The sequence below is a fragment of the Chanos chanos genome, chromosome 10 (genome assembly GCF_902362185.1).
Source record: "Chanos chanos chromosome 10, fChaCha1.1, whole genome shotgun sequence".
NCBI lineage: Eukaryota > Metazoa > Chordata > Actinopteri > Gonorynchiformes > Chanidae > Chanos > Chanos chanos.
Window position 1 is genome coordinate 27,364,179 of NC_044504.1, and position 17,976 is coordinate 27,382,154.

Below are 17,976 nucleotides of genomic sequence, written 5' to 3' on the forward strand. Positions count from 1 at the left end.
GAAACAGGGTCACTTCAGCGGTATTTCGGAGGCATAGCAGGAAGTTGATTGAAGAGAGGTGATCGGGGTGTTTCAATAGAGAATGCAAGGGCGGTGAAAGGGTTCAATTAACCGTGGCGGAGATAATTATCCCTGGACAGTCCAAATTAGTTTTGCATAATCACTCTGATCCATATGAATGAACTTCTTAATGTAATCAAAGAAGGGCAGTTTGCTTAAATAACAAGTTGAACATATCGCGAGCATATTTTAGTAAACTGAGGATATCCCCCAACTCCATAATCAAGGCTGTGTTCTACTAAAAAGTCTGTGTTAGCGCTCTCTCTCTCTCTCTCTCCCTCTCTCTGTGAATGCGCATTCTCAGAGAGCTTTCAGGTTTTTTTTCACGATTCCTGCAAACACTCGCAAAACAGAAAGATAGCCTACTGGATCGTAATATCGTCTTCTGTCCCTCCTCTACCAATAATATGGTGGCTAGTAGCCTACTTCGGCCTATTTAAAGACATTTGTGAAACTCAAAGAGAAGCCTGTTCGCAGGCCTAAAAGGTTTCTTTTCACTGGTCGAAGGAGCTTGAAAAGAAAACTACTCAGTTTTTATCTTCCTTCCTATTCATGATTCAAGTTGTGATAAATCTGGATTTTGGCACAAGATTACAATGAGTTGCTTTGGATTTCCAAGTAATTCTATTCAAAGCCTGAACAAAAGCGGCCATTGGAGGATACCTTACACTTCACCTGGCCTGACCAACCAAAAGGGCTGGACACATACAAATCTCGTTAGCAAGTCAATAACAACTGTGGAGCGATTTTTCTGTTGGTCCGCATACGCTTTATTATGACCTTTTGTTCAAACAAATGAACGTTATTTCTTAAGCTTTAACATGTAAATGATGCTAAATAAAACACATTGACATACAACTTCATTTTAAGTTAGTAAAAACGAATTATCTTCCTCAAAGCACAGAAATGCCGATGAGTCGCCGTATGATCGACGGTGAACATTTTATGAATTTATGTTTCAGTGTTGAAGCCCCAGGTATTAATTTTTGCCAAATTTTAAACTGCTGATACGGTAAACATGACAGAGCAGAATGCATCCTTTCTTAATAAATTAAACCCCATTGAACCACGTCACTGTCTGATTCATCTATTAATCACCTGGGTCACCAAAAGGTTTTCACTAAACAATAAATATCACATACATCTATAAAACAGTAGTGAAAAAAAAATGTACACCTGGATAACCAGTCCAAAAGCCCGACAGCCCTGCCATTTAGAATTCCTATAATCATTAGCTATCAGGGTCAGTTAACTGTACAAATTTACAAGAACTTTCTTCAGCTTGAAAAGAAGAAATCAAAACTGATCTGGTGTGAAATGTGGTTTAAATCACAGCAAATTAGAATCTTATTAATCATACCATTTATAAATAGGCCACTTGTTTACACAAAGTTAAAAACGGAGCCAGTGTATCGGTAAATCATAGTGACCAATTGACCAACTGTTTCTGTTCTGTAGGGCTGCAGGACAAATAGGCTAGTCTACCAGCTTGTGCTTTCAACAGGTCAGTCCAACAGGTGCACATACAAACTGATAGAAATCAGTATGGTACCCTTTTCACATTTCTAAGGGCATACTGGTCTCCTATAGCAACAGCAATTTCTCACCAGTTCAACATTTTGTGCCCCCCACCCCACCCCCACCCGAATTATCAGACCATAGCGTAATGTTAGAGAGTTCTCTAAATACTAAGTTTGACCTTACAAAAAGGCATTAAGCAATATACACACACATGTGATATCTGATACGACGATTTTTTTTTATCACATGTACATATCTGTGCATGCTTCGTAATCATTGCATGTCATAACTTGTCACTCAAAAAAAGTCTCTGGTAACCTATCATAATGCCGCTGCGTACGCAGGATATGGTTCAAGTTGAGGTTTGCCCATCCCGGGCAGTAAGATGTACGCCAGAGGTGGCTGTAGACCTGCAGAAGGCCACGCTGTACAGTTACAGGGGATCATGTACCCTGGGTTGCCCGGCGATGGATGCGAGTGTGTATGGGTGTGTGTTCCGCTTCCAACTGTTCCAGTACTGGAGAAAGCTGTCGCGCCGCTTGGGTAACCCAGAGGAGACGCATAAGAAAATGACGGCGGAGAAAGTTCGGTCATTTTCGAGCCCAAGTCAAAGAAAGAGTAAGGGTTTGCTGCCATGGATGGATTAAAGAAAACTCTGGCCGCTGCAGCCGCAGCTGCCGCTGCTGCCTTGTCCGGGTTGCTTATGAGGGACTCGGAGAGCGCTCCGCTTGGTAAGCCACTTACTTTTAATGCATCGTGTTCTCCCAAATTATATGGCACTGGGAAAGCAAACTTATCTTTTTTCATTAAAGTTTTAGGCTTTCTCCGTGGTCTGTATTTGTAGTCGGGGTGCTCCTTCATGTGCATCGCCCTCAGCCGCTTCGCCTCGTCGATAAAGGGCCTTTTCTCCGACTCGGTGAGAAGTTTCCACTCCGCTCCGAGGCGTTTGCTGATTTCCGAATTGTGCATTTTGGGGTTTTCTTGAGCCATTTTTCGCCGCTGAGCTCTAGACCACACCATAAAGGCATTCATAGGACGCTTTACGTGATCCATGGGCTTGGACATGTTGGCACAGATAAAGTTTTTTTATTTGACAGGGTAAATATATCCTGTGTCTACGAACTCCTTATCTAACACAGTGATTTGCTGCCAAGATTTCAGGTGGCAAGAGAATCTAATTAAACCGAGTCAGTTCAGTGTCGATTAAAGTTTTTTTGTTGCGGAGCAAGAGATTCATCTATTCACGAAATAAATGAAAAAAGCTGCAACGTAAATAGATTCTGCAAATAATAAGACTTCCACTTACTCTAATTGCAGTCCTTCAAACCAATCGTTCGGACAAATCTGCCATCCACTTGTGCGGGGAATTTACACGTGAAGTCCAGGTAGAAAAAACAACTCTCAGAAAGTTACGTTTTCTGCAACATTGTGAATATCCGTCTGTGTGTGTAAGGATAGAGGGATTGCAGAAGATATAACAGCCCTTGTTTTTCTGATGCTCCGTTTTCTTGTCCCGTTTCGCTCTTTGCACACTTACTTAACCGCCACTGATCGCTGGCATCCAGCATCGACGCGAATGGTTTCCAGTTGAGAGCTGCCACAGGAGAAATACCAACCTCACCGGCAGGTAGTGAAAGGACCATGTGAGCATGCGCAGTACGTCTGGCCCAAAACGGGAAACGGGGAGGGAAAATCACTTCTCAGAAATAGCATTTTATCTCATCTCATTGTTACATATTTAAGAATTATTATTATTATTGTTAATATTATTATTGTTATTATTATTATTATTATTATTATTATTATTATTATTATTATTATTATTAATGGTGGTGGTGGTGGTGGTGCCGCTGTCGTTTTTTGTTGGTGTTGGTGGTGGTAGAGGTGGTGGTGGCGGGGGTCCTACTGAGCACTTTAAAATGTATTATTACTGTTGTTTAAGATATTACTATTACAAAATAACTGTGACCCAGCTTTATAGACCACATAATGTATTAGATTTGAAATAACTTTTTCCATAAAGCAGTTATAAAGTAAATTAATAATTAATTAAGAGGAAAAGAAGAAGAAGAAGAAGAAGAAGAAAGAAAGAAAGAAAGAAAGAAAGAAAGAAAGAAAGAAAGAAAGAAAGAAAGAAAGAAAAAATAAAATTAAAATTAGGGCAGAGCACAGCCAAACACTACTGACTATCTGTGTAAGCAATTTAAAAAGATGAAATACAAAGATAGATAGCGTTTGACTGCGCAACAGGTTACACACGATTACTTAGGTTGTGGTAACTTCGTTACTCTGTCCTTCCCTCTGTCAACTCACTAAAGTCTCTCTCTCTCTCTCTCTCTCTCTCTCTCCCTCTCTCTCTCTCTCTCTCTCTCTCTCTCTCTCTGTCTATCTCTCATACACGCGCTCGCATTCATGCACAAACACACACACACACACACACCCACACACAAAAGCGCGCACAAAATGCAGTCAACAATGTGTGAACGCATCTGTCATCAACCTTTATTTGACCGGTAAATATTACTCCCCATTGATTACATATGACCTTTGCTCATCTTTCTTGTCCCCACCGTGGGTGGGAAATGGTAATGTTCCCATATGTAGACGCAAAATTTCAAACGACGTATGTCTTCTTTATTTTTTTTAATACTTTGAGAAGGCATTTTGTAATAAATATGCCAAACCAAAGAAATCATAAAGTATTTTTAATCGCACGGAGAGAACTTAATTATTTTCTCAGACTTCTCTCTCAGTCCCACTTCAAAGGATTTTCCTGGAGGCAGCGCATCGACCTCCGAAATTAGGTTGTCGAATATTCAACTAAGCAATTACAGTTTATCTAAAACACTCGTTGAGTAAATTGTATGTTAAATGGATTTCCCCCCACACACCGCTCCTGTTGTTCACATTATGCGTGTATTGGGGAGTGAAAATAACTTTTGCATTCAATAATGGTTTTGATAGAATTGCGACTACTGAATGGCTGGCACACTGTTAAATTAACAAAGACAACAGACAGAGTGATATAAATACAGTATTTCAACGACAACGTAACAAATAAAAATGAATAAAAATGCATTTAAGGCGCCACTAATGCCAATTAACAACAACTACAACAATACTACTACTACTACTACTAATAACAGCAGCAACAACAACAACAACAACAACAATAATAATAATAATAATGATAATAATAATAATAACAACAACAAAAAGAATAATTTATCACAATTATTATTATTATTATTATTATTATTATTATTATTATTATTATCATTGCTGTTGTTTTTGAACCTATTTCAATTACTCCACATAGGAACGCCTTATCGACGTTCTCATCGGGGGCCATTATTCTGTATAATTAATAAGGAAACATACAGCGGTGGGAGGGCTTCAAAAGAGAACGAAGAAAAAGATTGATTGTGAGATATGTAGCTTACTGTATTAAACACTCATTAGAACAGTTATCGAGAGGAAAAATTATCAGTATCCTGGTTGATTTTGACAGTGCAAAATAGCGTGTAGAGCACGTTTGATAAATTCATCTTTATTGTTTCCTCCTGGTTTCCTGTCTTTTATTTGGTCTGGCATGCATTTTCAAATTTAATTACGTCTACCGATGGAGATTAATGTCGTGTCAGTGTAGTGGGAAAATATTTGGTTCGGTTTTCATATATTACTCCATTGTTTAAATTTGAAATGACAAAGAGAATAGTAGATTAGACTGAGGTGACCTGTTTAGGAGACCGACCGCTGACTGACAAGAGTTTACTTGCACCTTGCTCTGTTTGTGAGCGCGCGTCTGTGTCCGTGCGCATATGACAGTACTAAGTCATTTTCTTTGAGAGGTATAGCGTTAACACCATTAATTAATTTGGCACATAGTACAACCGTATGATCTCAGAAAGTAGGTAATCTCACAACAAAACCAATCTCATGGGAGGGGGGGGGGATACAACGGAACAGATCTACATAGTCTGAACATAAGAAACTGTACTTAACGTAGCATTGATTATCGTTGTTACTCTTCCTTAATAATGCTGGGGTGTCTCTCTCGAGCTTTAGTGGTTACCATCTATGAGTCAGATTACATACCCACGTTACGTAACCAGTTGGCTACTTCTACAAATGTGTGACCCTACAGATGCATCAGTAACATTGGTTTCACATACTATCAGGGCATAACATAAAAAAGTTCTGATCGTAACATTTGAAAAGGGGAGAAAAGGAATCAAATAGGAGGAGCAGGGATTAGGTTCACAGGTAGGGAGTACAGTAATTCTCTAGTCATTTTATTAGAGAATAATAAGGACTCTTTCTCTATGTTTAGTACATGGTAAATGTTGTCATTTTATATTTCATGAGGCAATGGAGTGGGTTAATTTTCCACTCTCAAGGTTCTTACTTTTAAGACCAGTATTCTCATTCTCTACAGACCTCATCTAGAAATGTTCAGCTCAAAAATCAGTAGTACAAACTTTCCACATTCACAGAGTCCCCAAAGAAGCTGTTCATCGTTCACCCCCGTACAATGACAATAACCCAGGTTGATGTTCTCATGCAGTATCTAGGTTCTTCACAAATATCTAACTCACTAATTTCTGAAAACTCTATGTCAGTACAAAAATATACATTTCTTGATGTTCACATTCATATGAACCTCAGTCAAACATCTGTAGCGCGGTTTGAGTGAACAGGTCATGTGCAACATAGAGCTGGAAAAGATTTTGTAATATTGTGCAGAGGAAATTGGTTCCATGAGGAAATATCCATTGCTTTTGTTTGAGTCTTTGCTCTATTTTTATCTTCATATCTCTCCAAAGGCATCCTCTTGTCTTTGGTGCAATGCCATTGAAAGTGGTCAACACTGCCACTGCCACTGACATTATTCTGCAGAGCAGAAGAGTGTTGTGTCTTTACTCACTCTATGATGAAAGTTTGCTCATTAACAGGTAAGAGGGAACGAGGGAGGGACGAGTTGAAAGATTTATTTCATATTCTCTCTCTATCTCTCTCTTTCTCTCTCTCTCTCTCTCTGTCTCTCTCTTCGTCTCTCGCTCTGCTCCCTGATCATAGGAGTCTGCCCTCTTTCACTTAACCTTTTATATGTCTGAAATAAACTTATAGCAGCACCTATTCTTGTATGTGTAGAATGCTAAAGATTTGTACATTTCACCTCTAGATTCCATCCACTTGTCTGAAGCATGCTTTTTCTGTAGTAATGTAATATATATCACTGTTAATCAATTCATGTAAAGATCATTTCAACAGAGGTAAGGATATTCACTGTTTTGTGTTATACATCTCTGGAAATATTAAATAAAGCAGTATTTCATTTCATTGTATCTTCCCACTCTTGTGAATATCAGGGAAAACATTTTTCCTGCTGTTTATATTTTTCCCTTCAAAACTACACATGCATAATTGGACTCAAAGTTTAAACCCTTCCCCTGAAAAATAAGCCCAAATTCCATAATTTAAAAGAAGTCATTCTCAAAATGGAATCTAATAGCTCAAATATAATCTTATTAAACCCAATGTAAAAATGTTCTCAGTATGAAATTTCCATAGCATTGAAAGTCAATTTGCCATCCATTAAATATTATTTGCCCCTCTATTTGATTGAAATACATACCCAGCCCTTTGAGATGGTGTTAATTGCCTTTGCAGTTAAGTCTCATGACAAATCCAGAAGTGTTACAATTTGAACACAGCGACTGAGACCATCAAATCATTTTGCCGCATGCATGTTTTTTTTTTTTCTTGCCATCGTAACTGTAGTTCAAGCAATATTTTACAGTGTGTCTAATTATTGGTTCAAAAAATGATTTTTTTTTTCTTTCTTTTTTTATAAGTGGTTGGTTGCACATTCCATTCCCATTCTGTGTGAGCCATAAGACTCATACAGTTCTCTGAATACTACTACAGTCTTCAGCATTCCCCAGGGACCAATTTAAGTGCCTTTGTTCCAGTGTGAATTAATGTTTCTAATAACCTCCAAGTCCCAATAATAAAACTTTAGATAAGAATATTACAGAAAAACGTTAAAAAGCAACTGCGGGCACAGCGCTCTCTGTTTATTTTTCTGTGAGTGTGTGTGTGTGTGTGTGTGTGTGTGTGTGTGCGTGTGTGTCCGTGTGTGTGCATGTGTGTCCGTGTGCGTGGGTGTGTGTGTTTAAATTTGTGTGTTTGTGTCTGTTCTCCACATTTTGGTCACAACAGCTGACTGTCTGAACCCTGCTTATTGTGGAAAATGGTGTATGTTACAGTGGACATAGACAAACACTGAATCACAATCTCACACAAATCATTCGGTAAAGACCCTAACTGTCAGACGCAATGAATAACGATCACCTCTCAAAGAACATTCTAGAAAAAGAGAATACTGAGAGAAGGGGACAAGTAAATCACCAGGGGTGATAAGGTCTGAATCTTCAAACAGAGGACTGTCAAAGTATTTTATACATTCCATCATGCGGTATCTCTTCACCTTCAGGCAAGCCGAAAAACCATCGCGCGCTAAACAGACTATCTGAGATGGTTTCAGCACAACCCTCAGAGTCATTTGTCAAGTCAAATTCTCTTTTCACAGATCTCAGACATCTTCCAGAAGCCACATGTTTATCCAAAATAAAAAAGGAAGGTGCTTGGGGGAGGGAGGGAGGAAAAGTGCATCCTTTTTTCATCCTAGGGGCCTTATGATTTAAAAAAAAAAAATCCAAAGTGGATAGTTTTGTTCCCCCCAACCCCCAAAGGCATTTGGAGCATGTTTTGTGATGATACTTTTTTTTTTTTTTTCAACCGTTTAGCAGGGTGTATTATCGTGTCTCGTTTTTCATCATTATTCCAACCTTATCGGTGCTGCATCGTGGCTCAGTCCAAATAGAGAGTTGTAATTACCCAGGCTGTCACCTGATAGCAGCCCCTTTTATCAGCGTTATCTCACTGGGCCTCACTGGCTGTCTCCTCACCAAGAGGATGGGGGGACAGAGGACAGAAAGAGAGAGAGAGAGAGCGAGAGCAAGAGAGAGAGAGAGAGAGAGAGAGAGAGAGAGAGAGAGAGAGAGAGCGAGAGAGAGAGAGAGAGAGAGAGTTTGATAGTGCCACAACCCCTGATAGTTCATCTAACTGATACATTTCCAGTTCGGGTTGGGATCAGGGGAGACTGATGCACCCACACAATATTTCTTTTTCTTTTTTTTTTTTTACCTGTTCACTCAATCCTAACAAAGACTTCCCTCTTTCACTTGTCTGTTTGGGTTCTCTCTCTGCATTGTGAGTAGAGAATTGAAGCAGTTTGGAGCAAAAAACATGATCCAATCTCCTTGAACCTTCAGCATTAATCTGACCAGCCATTAGGACTTTCATATTGTGTCACTGACCCTCAGCCTGTGAGGAGTTCCCCCTATGTCATACTAGCTCAAAGGTGTGGAGAGAATGTGGAAGACAGAGAGAGAAAGCAAGAGAGAGGCTGAAAGAGAGAGAGAAAGAGAGAGAGAGAGAGAGAGAGAGTGAGAGAGAGAGCGAGAGAGAGAAGAGAGAGAGAGAGAGAGAGAGAGAGAGAGAGACAGAGTGAGAGAGAGAGAGAGACAGAGTGAGAGAGAGAGCGAGAGAGAGAAAGTTGGCATTACTGTCTGAAATGAAAAGTCTATGCCATTTTTTTAACCTTTTGACTTTCAACAAACTCCATATAAGTTATTCTTTCAATAGCTAAGAGGAGAAGTGTTATGCTGGATAACTTACACAGTACATACCAGTTATCACTACATTTATACTAAACATTAACTGAAGTAAAGAGTCTGACAGGAAAAAGATAAATAGAAGCATATAATGACAGAAATGAATGAAATAAAGTTATACGAACATGTGCAAAAACAAAATTAACTGCCACCTCATCCATCTGGTCATGAAATGGCTCGAATTACTGTTGAGTTACCATGACGATCCATTCATCTAACAAGTCAACAGTAACTCACGTCTACACTCCACAGTAAGCAGTGGCACAGCATAGAAAACACACTAGTGACGCCAAAATATTTTGCAGAGTAAGGACAGTGCATTCACACGCAATCTTTCTGCTCTCAAATCCAGATTCTCTGCGACTGAGAGCACACTATTTTTGACTGTTCTCATAATTCCGTTCACCCTAGTGAGAATGCAATATCTAAACATAAAAACGTTCAAAAAAACATTCTGAGTTAACACTCTTAGAGTTAATTTAACACTAGGCGAGTGTTAGGTTTGTGTGGACGTAGTAAGGTCACACCAAATCCATTTTGGTCAAAGTGAAATAAAAATCTCTTTGTTTTTGTTGTTTTTTCCTTCCTAATATTTCCTCTTTATATAGTCAGAGCAACCGTTCAAAGGCATTGTGTGAGCCTCAGTCAGTTCTGATGAATAGTGAAGGATGCACTGGGAACACAGGCCATAGTTCCCATTGCCTTAGATGCCATGCAACAGAAACTGCCACTAGCAGCATTTCAAAAGGGAAATCAATCCTATTTGAAGGGTTTAAATGTGTAGGATAGTAGCCGTGTCAGAGAAGGAAAAACCTTGTATTCACTTTTGTTAGAGGAAAATCTTTGCATGAATATGGTATTTGTTAGTATTACATGTTACATTGGCCAAAGTAAAACTGTTATACCAGAGAGGTGACAAGGAAACACTTTGCTTCTGTGCTCGGAATTGTTTGCCATCTCCGTATTGTGACATGAAAGAAATCGAATGACTGAACCATATCCTCTCTAGACTTTCTAAAACATGACATTGCTACAGTATATGGTGTGTGTGTGTGTGTGTGTGTGTGTGTGTGTGTGTGTGTGTATGTGTGTGTGTGTGTGTGTGCGTGTGTGTGTGTGTGTGTGTGTGTTTAAATTTGTATGTGTGCGCATGTGTGCACATGCATGACACTCTGATCATGCGGTCCCTGAACACTCTTTTTTGATTGGTCTGTGAATTCTCCTGTCTGTGGTGTAATTTGATTATTTGATAGACAGACAGAGTAACAGTAGCTCCTCCCACAGGCCATCACACCTTGCTTAATCAGCCCATTATTCATTCACAGTGCTGGGGACAGTTATAGGAGTTATTGATCAGACTCACACTCAATAATCTCCTCCTTTACATAATCAGCGTTGCACTGGTGTCATGACTCACTTCCGAAGCTGGGCCACCATAACGGCACGCTAACACAGTCCAGAGGTGCGGGCTATGATTATATATCAACATGTCTGGTACCATGGATTTCACCATACCAAAAACACCGACAAATTATAATTTGACCGATATTGTCTTAGAAATGTATCTTAAATGGTCTTTAATGACATAATGAGCTCCTAAAAGGTTATTTGCAAACCTACTGCCATCCATTAAGTCTATATGCTGCCTTTGCATTGGAATGTAGTATCAGGTTATAGGGAAAATGGGGGAGTTTTTCCATTCAGAGCACCTTGGACATCAAAGCAGTGCTGGTTGTCTAGTTTTGGATTTCTAATTCAACATGTTCTTTTCGGGGAGGTTTTTCTCCGCTGTGATTTGCACGTGAGACAGGTGACAACAACAACGGAGTTCTATGCCCACAAGGTTGGGCCACACAAAAAAACGGACTCCTTCATGGGACAAATTTTTTATCTGGGAATGGAAAGAGCTGCAGGCGAGACAGAGAACGACACCAGGGAGAGTCTTGCTTCATTGGAGACCGGAGCACCCACAACAAATATGAGAATGTCGATTTTTTTTTTTTGGAGCGAAGAATTTACTGGCGTTCTAGAGTTAATTTGGGAATTATTCTACACCAGTTAATGGTTATGTTAATATAATTACCATAAGAGCACTTTTCTGAGTGCTGTAATAATTACATTCACTCTGGTGCATGTGAGTTACAATATAAATGCGACAAAAAAAGAAAAAAAAAAAAGGTGTATCTGCGATCTGAAATTACACTTTTAGAGTCAATTTCACTCTGGCACATTTGTTGTGACTAGATAGGAAAACCCAGTCTCCAACTCTCCAACTCCTTCCCTTCGCACAGAGAGGTCAAGTCAAATCAATAAAGCAATCCATACATCTCCTCTCCTCTGATAATTACTGCTGGACTGGTAATTGCAAAGGACATTCATTGGCCGTTTTTTTTTTCTCTGTCTCTCTCTTTTTTAACCACTTTGAAGGTTCTTGATTCTTCATGAGGTAAACAGTATCAGGAGGAAGCGGGTCATTTCAGACGAGGCAAAGCTCATTCTTTGTGAAGACACCAAACACAGAGGCTGAGAGTCAAACCAGATTTTTGGCTGCTCCTTAGATTTGAGTCCACCCCCCCGTGTGTAGTTCCCCCTCCCTGGGTTTCGGCATTGATCAGTCACTTGCTATGTTAGAGGGGGAACAATGCTTTCAAATAATATACACTTTTGTTACAACCCCTGCAACGAGTCCCTTTGCATTTGCATGATAAAACTAGAAATCCTTAGGGACTAATAGGGCTAAAAACTTGATGTCCCACGCTAAACAAAAGGTACAAAAAAAGGCCTCTATCCCAATGCCATAATGCTTAAGCGAGGAGACAACCTGTATACACTAAGGTCTTTTCTCTTCCCCTCACATTACTTTGTGGCATGGCAAAAACATTGTACAGGCATTCAACTCCTGAGTCTACCCGCCTGCAGCTGGTCTGCATCTTGCTGTGCACTGCCAAGTGCGAGGAATGATTCTACCTTTTATCCGGACGGAGCAAAATCTGGGCTAATGTGTCTCACATAAAGAAAAACCCAGGGGTAGCTGCGGTCTCTCATTCTTTGGCTATTCTTCCCACTATTCTGTGGTCTTCCACTCAGTATAATTGCAGTTTAATTGGGTGACAAGAAATGAAAACTGTGTCCACATTATCTGGGATTATCTTTTTTCTCCTCAAGCCTTGCCATCAATTCAAAGAGGCCCATTTATCACAGCAGGGGGAAAGCTGGTGCTTGGTCCGGCCAAGGGAAGGGGCGCTTTGAGGAGCAGTTAGCAAAACGATACAGGGAGGGAGGGGGGAGGGGGGGTGGAGGAGAATGAGCAGGGAGAAAGTATAGGAGGCCTGTGACAGCCAAGACAAATGCTTTTTTGTAGCTTACCATAAATAAACATTTATCTCGAAAACGTTTTCATCTTTTCATATCTGCTAATCGATACAGACTGTACACTTTCAAGTTAAATATTTGTAAAATGCATACATTTATTTTAAAAGATAGGAGGAAAAATATTTCAGTTCCGCAAACGTGACCCTTTGTGACGATATTTCTACATCTGTTATCTGTCATTGAAAAGCTATTTTTCATGTTTCTTTTATTTGATAAAAACACAACCATCTTCAACAGACCAAAAAAAAAAAAAAATTAAATAAATACAATTCCCAACACAGCTCTCAGGCTCCAATATTTTGTCTATGATCAAAAATGGCAAAAAATTCAGCCTTTTTTTTTCCCTGAAGTGGGACACAAAAACAGCCCTTTTCATTAGGCACTGTTCACTCCTATTCCCCAGTTCCTCAAGCCTCCTTGGGGGTGTGCATGGCAAGGTTATAAACATTGAGTCATTCTCAGGCTTCGGCGAGCTGTACCTTTTTTCCCTTTTGTCAGCGCTGTACTCAACTTTAAAAGCCTTCCTTTCAGCTTGCCTGAATGCACTTCATTTTCTCTCAAAGAACTTTGCATTGATAGCAGGGGAAAAAGGAAGGTTGTTTAGAAAAGGAAGGAGAGACAATGAGAACTAAAATGAAAAGCTTTTCGGATTCCATTATGAACATTGCACTCCTTTCTTCTCAGCTGTTTATACATGTTCTACCAAATAATGCATTCTCATCATAATATGCCTCTGCTCCACTTGAAATGGGACTTGCAATGTGGCCTAGACAGGAGGAACAGAGAGTGAGAGTATAAGAGAGAAAAAGAAAGAAAGAAAGATAGAAAGAAAGGAAGAAAGAAAGGAAGAAAGAAAGGAAGAAAGAAAGAAAGAAAAAATGAATGAATGAATGAATGAATGAATGAAAGAAAAAAGAAAGAAAGAAAGAAAGAAAGAAAGAAAGAAAGAAAGAAAGAAAGAAAGAAAGAAAGAAAGAAAGAAAATGAAGGAGAAAAAGTGCTCCACAAAGAGCTAGGGAGCTGTTGCCTGGCTTTCAGCACAGGAGATCAAGGTAAAATGAACAGATCGGAAAATGGCTTCGTTAATGCTGTTCTGGATTCAACATAAAGGCAGATGAAAACAGGGGGACCTTGTGGATTCACTGTAAAGGCATTGAGGTTGGGCTGTATTGTGTTTAGCAAATATTTAAGATGCTCTTGCTATTGGACAGACACAGTCACCTTTGTGGTGGACGTAGGTTGGTTCTCTGAATCAGACTTTATAAAGCATATGTTGGAGTGCTTTCTGTCAAAAAATCAGGGTTCACAAACCACAATGTACAGTACACCAAGGCTACAGGCTTTTTATTGCCTTTTAATGTGTGTGTGTGTTTGTGTGTGTTTGTGTGTATGTGTGTGTGTGTTTGTGTGAATTGTGAAGCAAAGAACATAGCATTTGTTAGAGGACATACAAGGCACTGCCGTGAGCCAGTTTCTTAGCTCAGGCTACAAATGCAATAGCGCTACATGTATATATATCTTATTCTAATGAACCTTAATCTGAATTTGACTGAGTAACACCTCTTCTTAAATGAAGATATCTGTGAATGTAGGTGTGTCTTACAGTATAAGTTGCCAGGCTGTTGGAGGACTTCTCTCATTAACTGTCTTGTAGGTACTTCTTAAGATTACAAAAAAATGTCTACCAGAGTAAATGTGATCAGCAGTGAGAATGTAAAATGAATCTGAAATGAACAAGGAAATTTAGACCATGTCTGTGTGTGTGTGTGTGTGTGTGTGTGTGTGTGTATGTTTGTGTGTGGTTCTGATAGAGACAGTAAGAGAGACACAGAGAGAGAGAGAGAGAGAGACAGAGAGAGAGAGAGAGAGAGAGAGAGAGAGAGAGGGAGAGGGAGAGAGAGAGAGAGACAGGGGTTTTCTTTCTGACTCCGGTCAGCATGAGTTAATCATTTTTTACAGCAGTCAGCAATGTGGACGTTAACCAAAGGGGGAATTGCTTGAGTCCAGTCAGTGCAATGTGTGTCAGTCTGTCTAATCAGAGTGCAAATGCAATTTGATGAGTGTGTGGCTTAATCTACTCCACACGTCAGTGTTTACGGCACTAAATCAGACCTGGGGAAGACCGTAGGTCCTTCTCATAGACAGGTTGGGGCCCCCCAGGGGCCAGAGGCACAGGAACAAACAGCAAAATAAATAGCAGCGCAAGGGGAGAGGGATGAGCTGATTAACTTGCTGCAGGGCAGTTTCTCATTACTACACACACACACACACACACATACACACACACACACACACACACACTTACATTCTCTCTCTCTCTCTCTCTCTCTCTCTCTCTCTCTATCTCTCCCCACCTCTGACTACTGCCCAGATTTACACAGGCCCCTGGTATTCACTCTCTAATCTTATTCACTCACTATGCACCTGGTGAAACAGACCAGTGATGCAGTATCTTAATATAAATCTGATTGTGTCATTGTCAGGAAAAACAGTAATAATATCCTTAGTACAAATTGCTTTGGTGCAAGGTTCAAAACCTCCCCTCCCAAAAATGGACATCTTTTCTCTATTATTAATTATTATTACTATGTCAGATCATTTTACCATGCATAGATCATTTTGATAATTTTGCCACGCAAACTGATTGACACTTATTGGTGGAGACTGAACACTCAAAATCTTTAGAATTATGTTTTGTTTCATCTCATCAGACACATAAAGTATATTTTGAATCGTCTTTGTAAATAATATGGTGCTTCGAAATCTCATCTGACTCTATGTGTGTGTGTGTGTGTGTGTGTGTGTGTGTGTGTGTACGTGTAAATTTGTGCGTTTGTGTGTGAGAGAGACAGATAGCAAGAGAGAGAAAGACAGTGGAGCCAAACCTCCATGTATGTGTCCCCCAGTCTCTGTGAGCAGTCTTGTGTGGAGTCACTAATGTGTCAGCTCCACGCCTTATTTCTTTCAATTACTGCGACCAGACAACAAACCCACCTCAACTCTGTTTAACGCACCATGGCACTCCACTACACCTCTCCACACACTCTTTATGTGAAACCTTTAGAGGTAAGGTTTACCTAATTTACTGCTTTACCGTTGTGTTCTTAAAATAACACTAGACAGTGATTTAATGCATTCAACTGGCTTTGAGCTAACATTTAAGATGCTTGGTTACAGCTTTCTATTAACCTCCTTGTAGCTACAAGCAAGTGGAGTTTATATGGCAGAGATCTGGCCTGACCGAATCTCACTGACAACTGGTCTCACTGTTTCCAGTTGTAAGGATATGTGTTAGCATGATCGTAAAGTCTCTATTATTGTCTCTCTAATTAGTGCGCTAAGGAATGAGCAATAATCTTAGTCTTACATATTGTAATCAGACATACCTTTGGGAAAACAGTGTTTTTACTGAAAAGACTTCTTCTAAAAGATCAAAATGTTGAACAAGAAAATATTTTCACTTTTCTGGCCATTGAAGGTTTTGACGTTACGATAGGGCAAGAGGAAGTCACTGTTTTTCCGAGGCACAAAACATCATGTGAGTAAACAACAGACATGACTTCAATTCCCTCATGAGCTGCTGCAGCCAGTGGTATCTGTGCTCCTGAGACATACAAAAGAATATTCTTTTGTAAAAATGTTGATTTAGCACATCGTCGGAATATAAAGCATCTCTAGCAACGCTTCAGATGAGCTACATTTGCTCATTCTCTCTCTCTCTCTCTCTCTCTCTCTCTCTCTCTCTCTCTCTCTCTCTCTCTTTCTCAATGCCACCCCTATTGTGTGTTTCCCCCTATGGTTTCACAGCAAATTAATTAACATGATACAGAAAAGAGGTAGAATGCAAATATTGGGAGCTCTCACTTTAAGCCCTCGTATCCTCTTTGTTCTCTTTTATTGTACCAAATTATTTAATTGGGACTCTGTGATTGTCCTCAGACACAAGGAGAAACACAAGCCTTTGTCAGGCAGCCATACACACAACAATACGGTATCAAATTCAATTCCCACCCAAAAAATGAAAGGGTATAGGCTGGAGCAAACTGGAGAGATTAATGAATATCTGCATTAAGGCAAAACTCGGGCCTCAGATAGCAAAGCCCTGCCAAATGAAAGACCCCTCGCTCTTAACAATGGACATTGGCCAAAACCAAAAGGAATGATGATCACAGAGGACGAAATGAATCGGTAGCCTGAAAATAAAATGGTTTCTCAGAGAACAATGGAGACAGAAATAAGAATCTAAAATTATTTTTGTATTTCTCTTGTTCTGATTTGAGCTAAATAAGCAAAAACAAACTGAATGGAATCATTATTAAAATGTGCTTGATTTCTGAAGAAAAGGTTGTTATGAGTATGTGATATTTCAAAAAAATAGAATAATTATTTTATAATTATGTCTAGTTATTAACTGTTGAATGTGCTGGTTTCATGGGCAATTCATCTCCCTGATCACCACACAAACTGCAAAGAAAAGATGAATTATTATCTGTTATATTAAGTTATCTTTTAATCTTTTAATCCTTGGATGGTTGTCTTAAAAACAGGGCCGTTCTCAGACACCTTTGGTACATAAAGAGAATGTGTGTATACACCTGCACATGTGAGATGATTCATACCTTTTATTTAACATGGTATTAAGAGGTTGTGGACTAAAGCATCTCTTACACCTGAGCAGACTTGTTTTATATCTTATAAAGATTTTAATAAGACACTCTTTGTCCACTCTGTTTTTCTGCTACCAGTCACCTCAGGACACACAACTCAAATGTGTTTGACCAGGCTGAAGGGATTTGATCACAATTCCTCATCTCTGTGTGTTTTACATGTTGCATGACGTTAATGATTTGTACTCTGAAAACAAGGTAGCCATCTCATTTAATTCCTAATACTTTCGAAAGAAAAATTGTTTGTTTTCTGTCACAGACCAGTACAAAGACACAGCTTCTCCTTTCATCCAGTTTTTTTTTTCACGTAAGTATTTCCTCATAGGTTTTATATTTCTGTATTTGACATTAACGTATGTTCTTCGCAAGATATTTTCTTAATTTTCTTTTCATTTTATACACAGGTGAACTGTGATAATGGTCTATTGTTAATATACTATTCTCTTAAACATTTGGACTAAACCCACATTTTACAATTCCTATCACAAGGCAACAGTTCAATCCCCAAACTTTTGGAGAGTGTACTCCTTTCCAAACCCTACTCTTCACTCTTTCACGTCACAGGCGTACTGTGTGTCCCATCACTGCCATATTTTACTTCATTTCTCCAGCAT

General features: G+C 39.4%; 1 protein-coding gene across 1 annotated transcript; it reads right to left on the reverse strand.

Moving 5' to 3' along the window:
• Positions 1-1,902: 1,902 nt before the first annotated feature.
• Positions 1,903-2,646, reverse strand: sox21b (SRY-box transcription factor 21b). Its single transcript, XM_030786021.1, has one exon. The coding sequence runs from the start codon at positions 2,644-2,646 to the stop codon at positions 1,903-1,905; it is 744 nt and encodes a 247-aa protein (XP_030641881.1).
• Between the last annotated feature and the right edge of the window lie 15,330 nt (positions 2,647-17,976).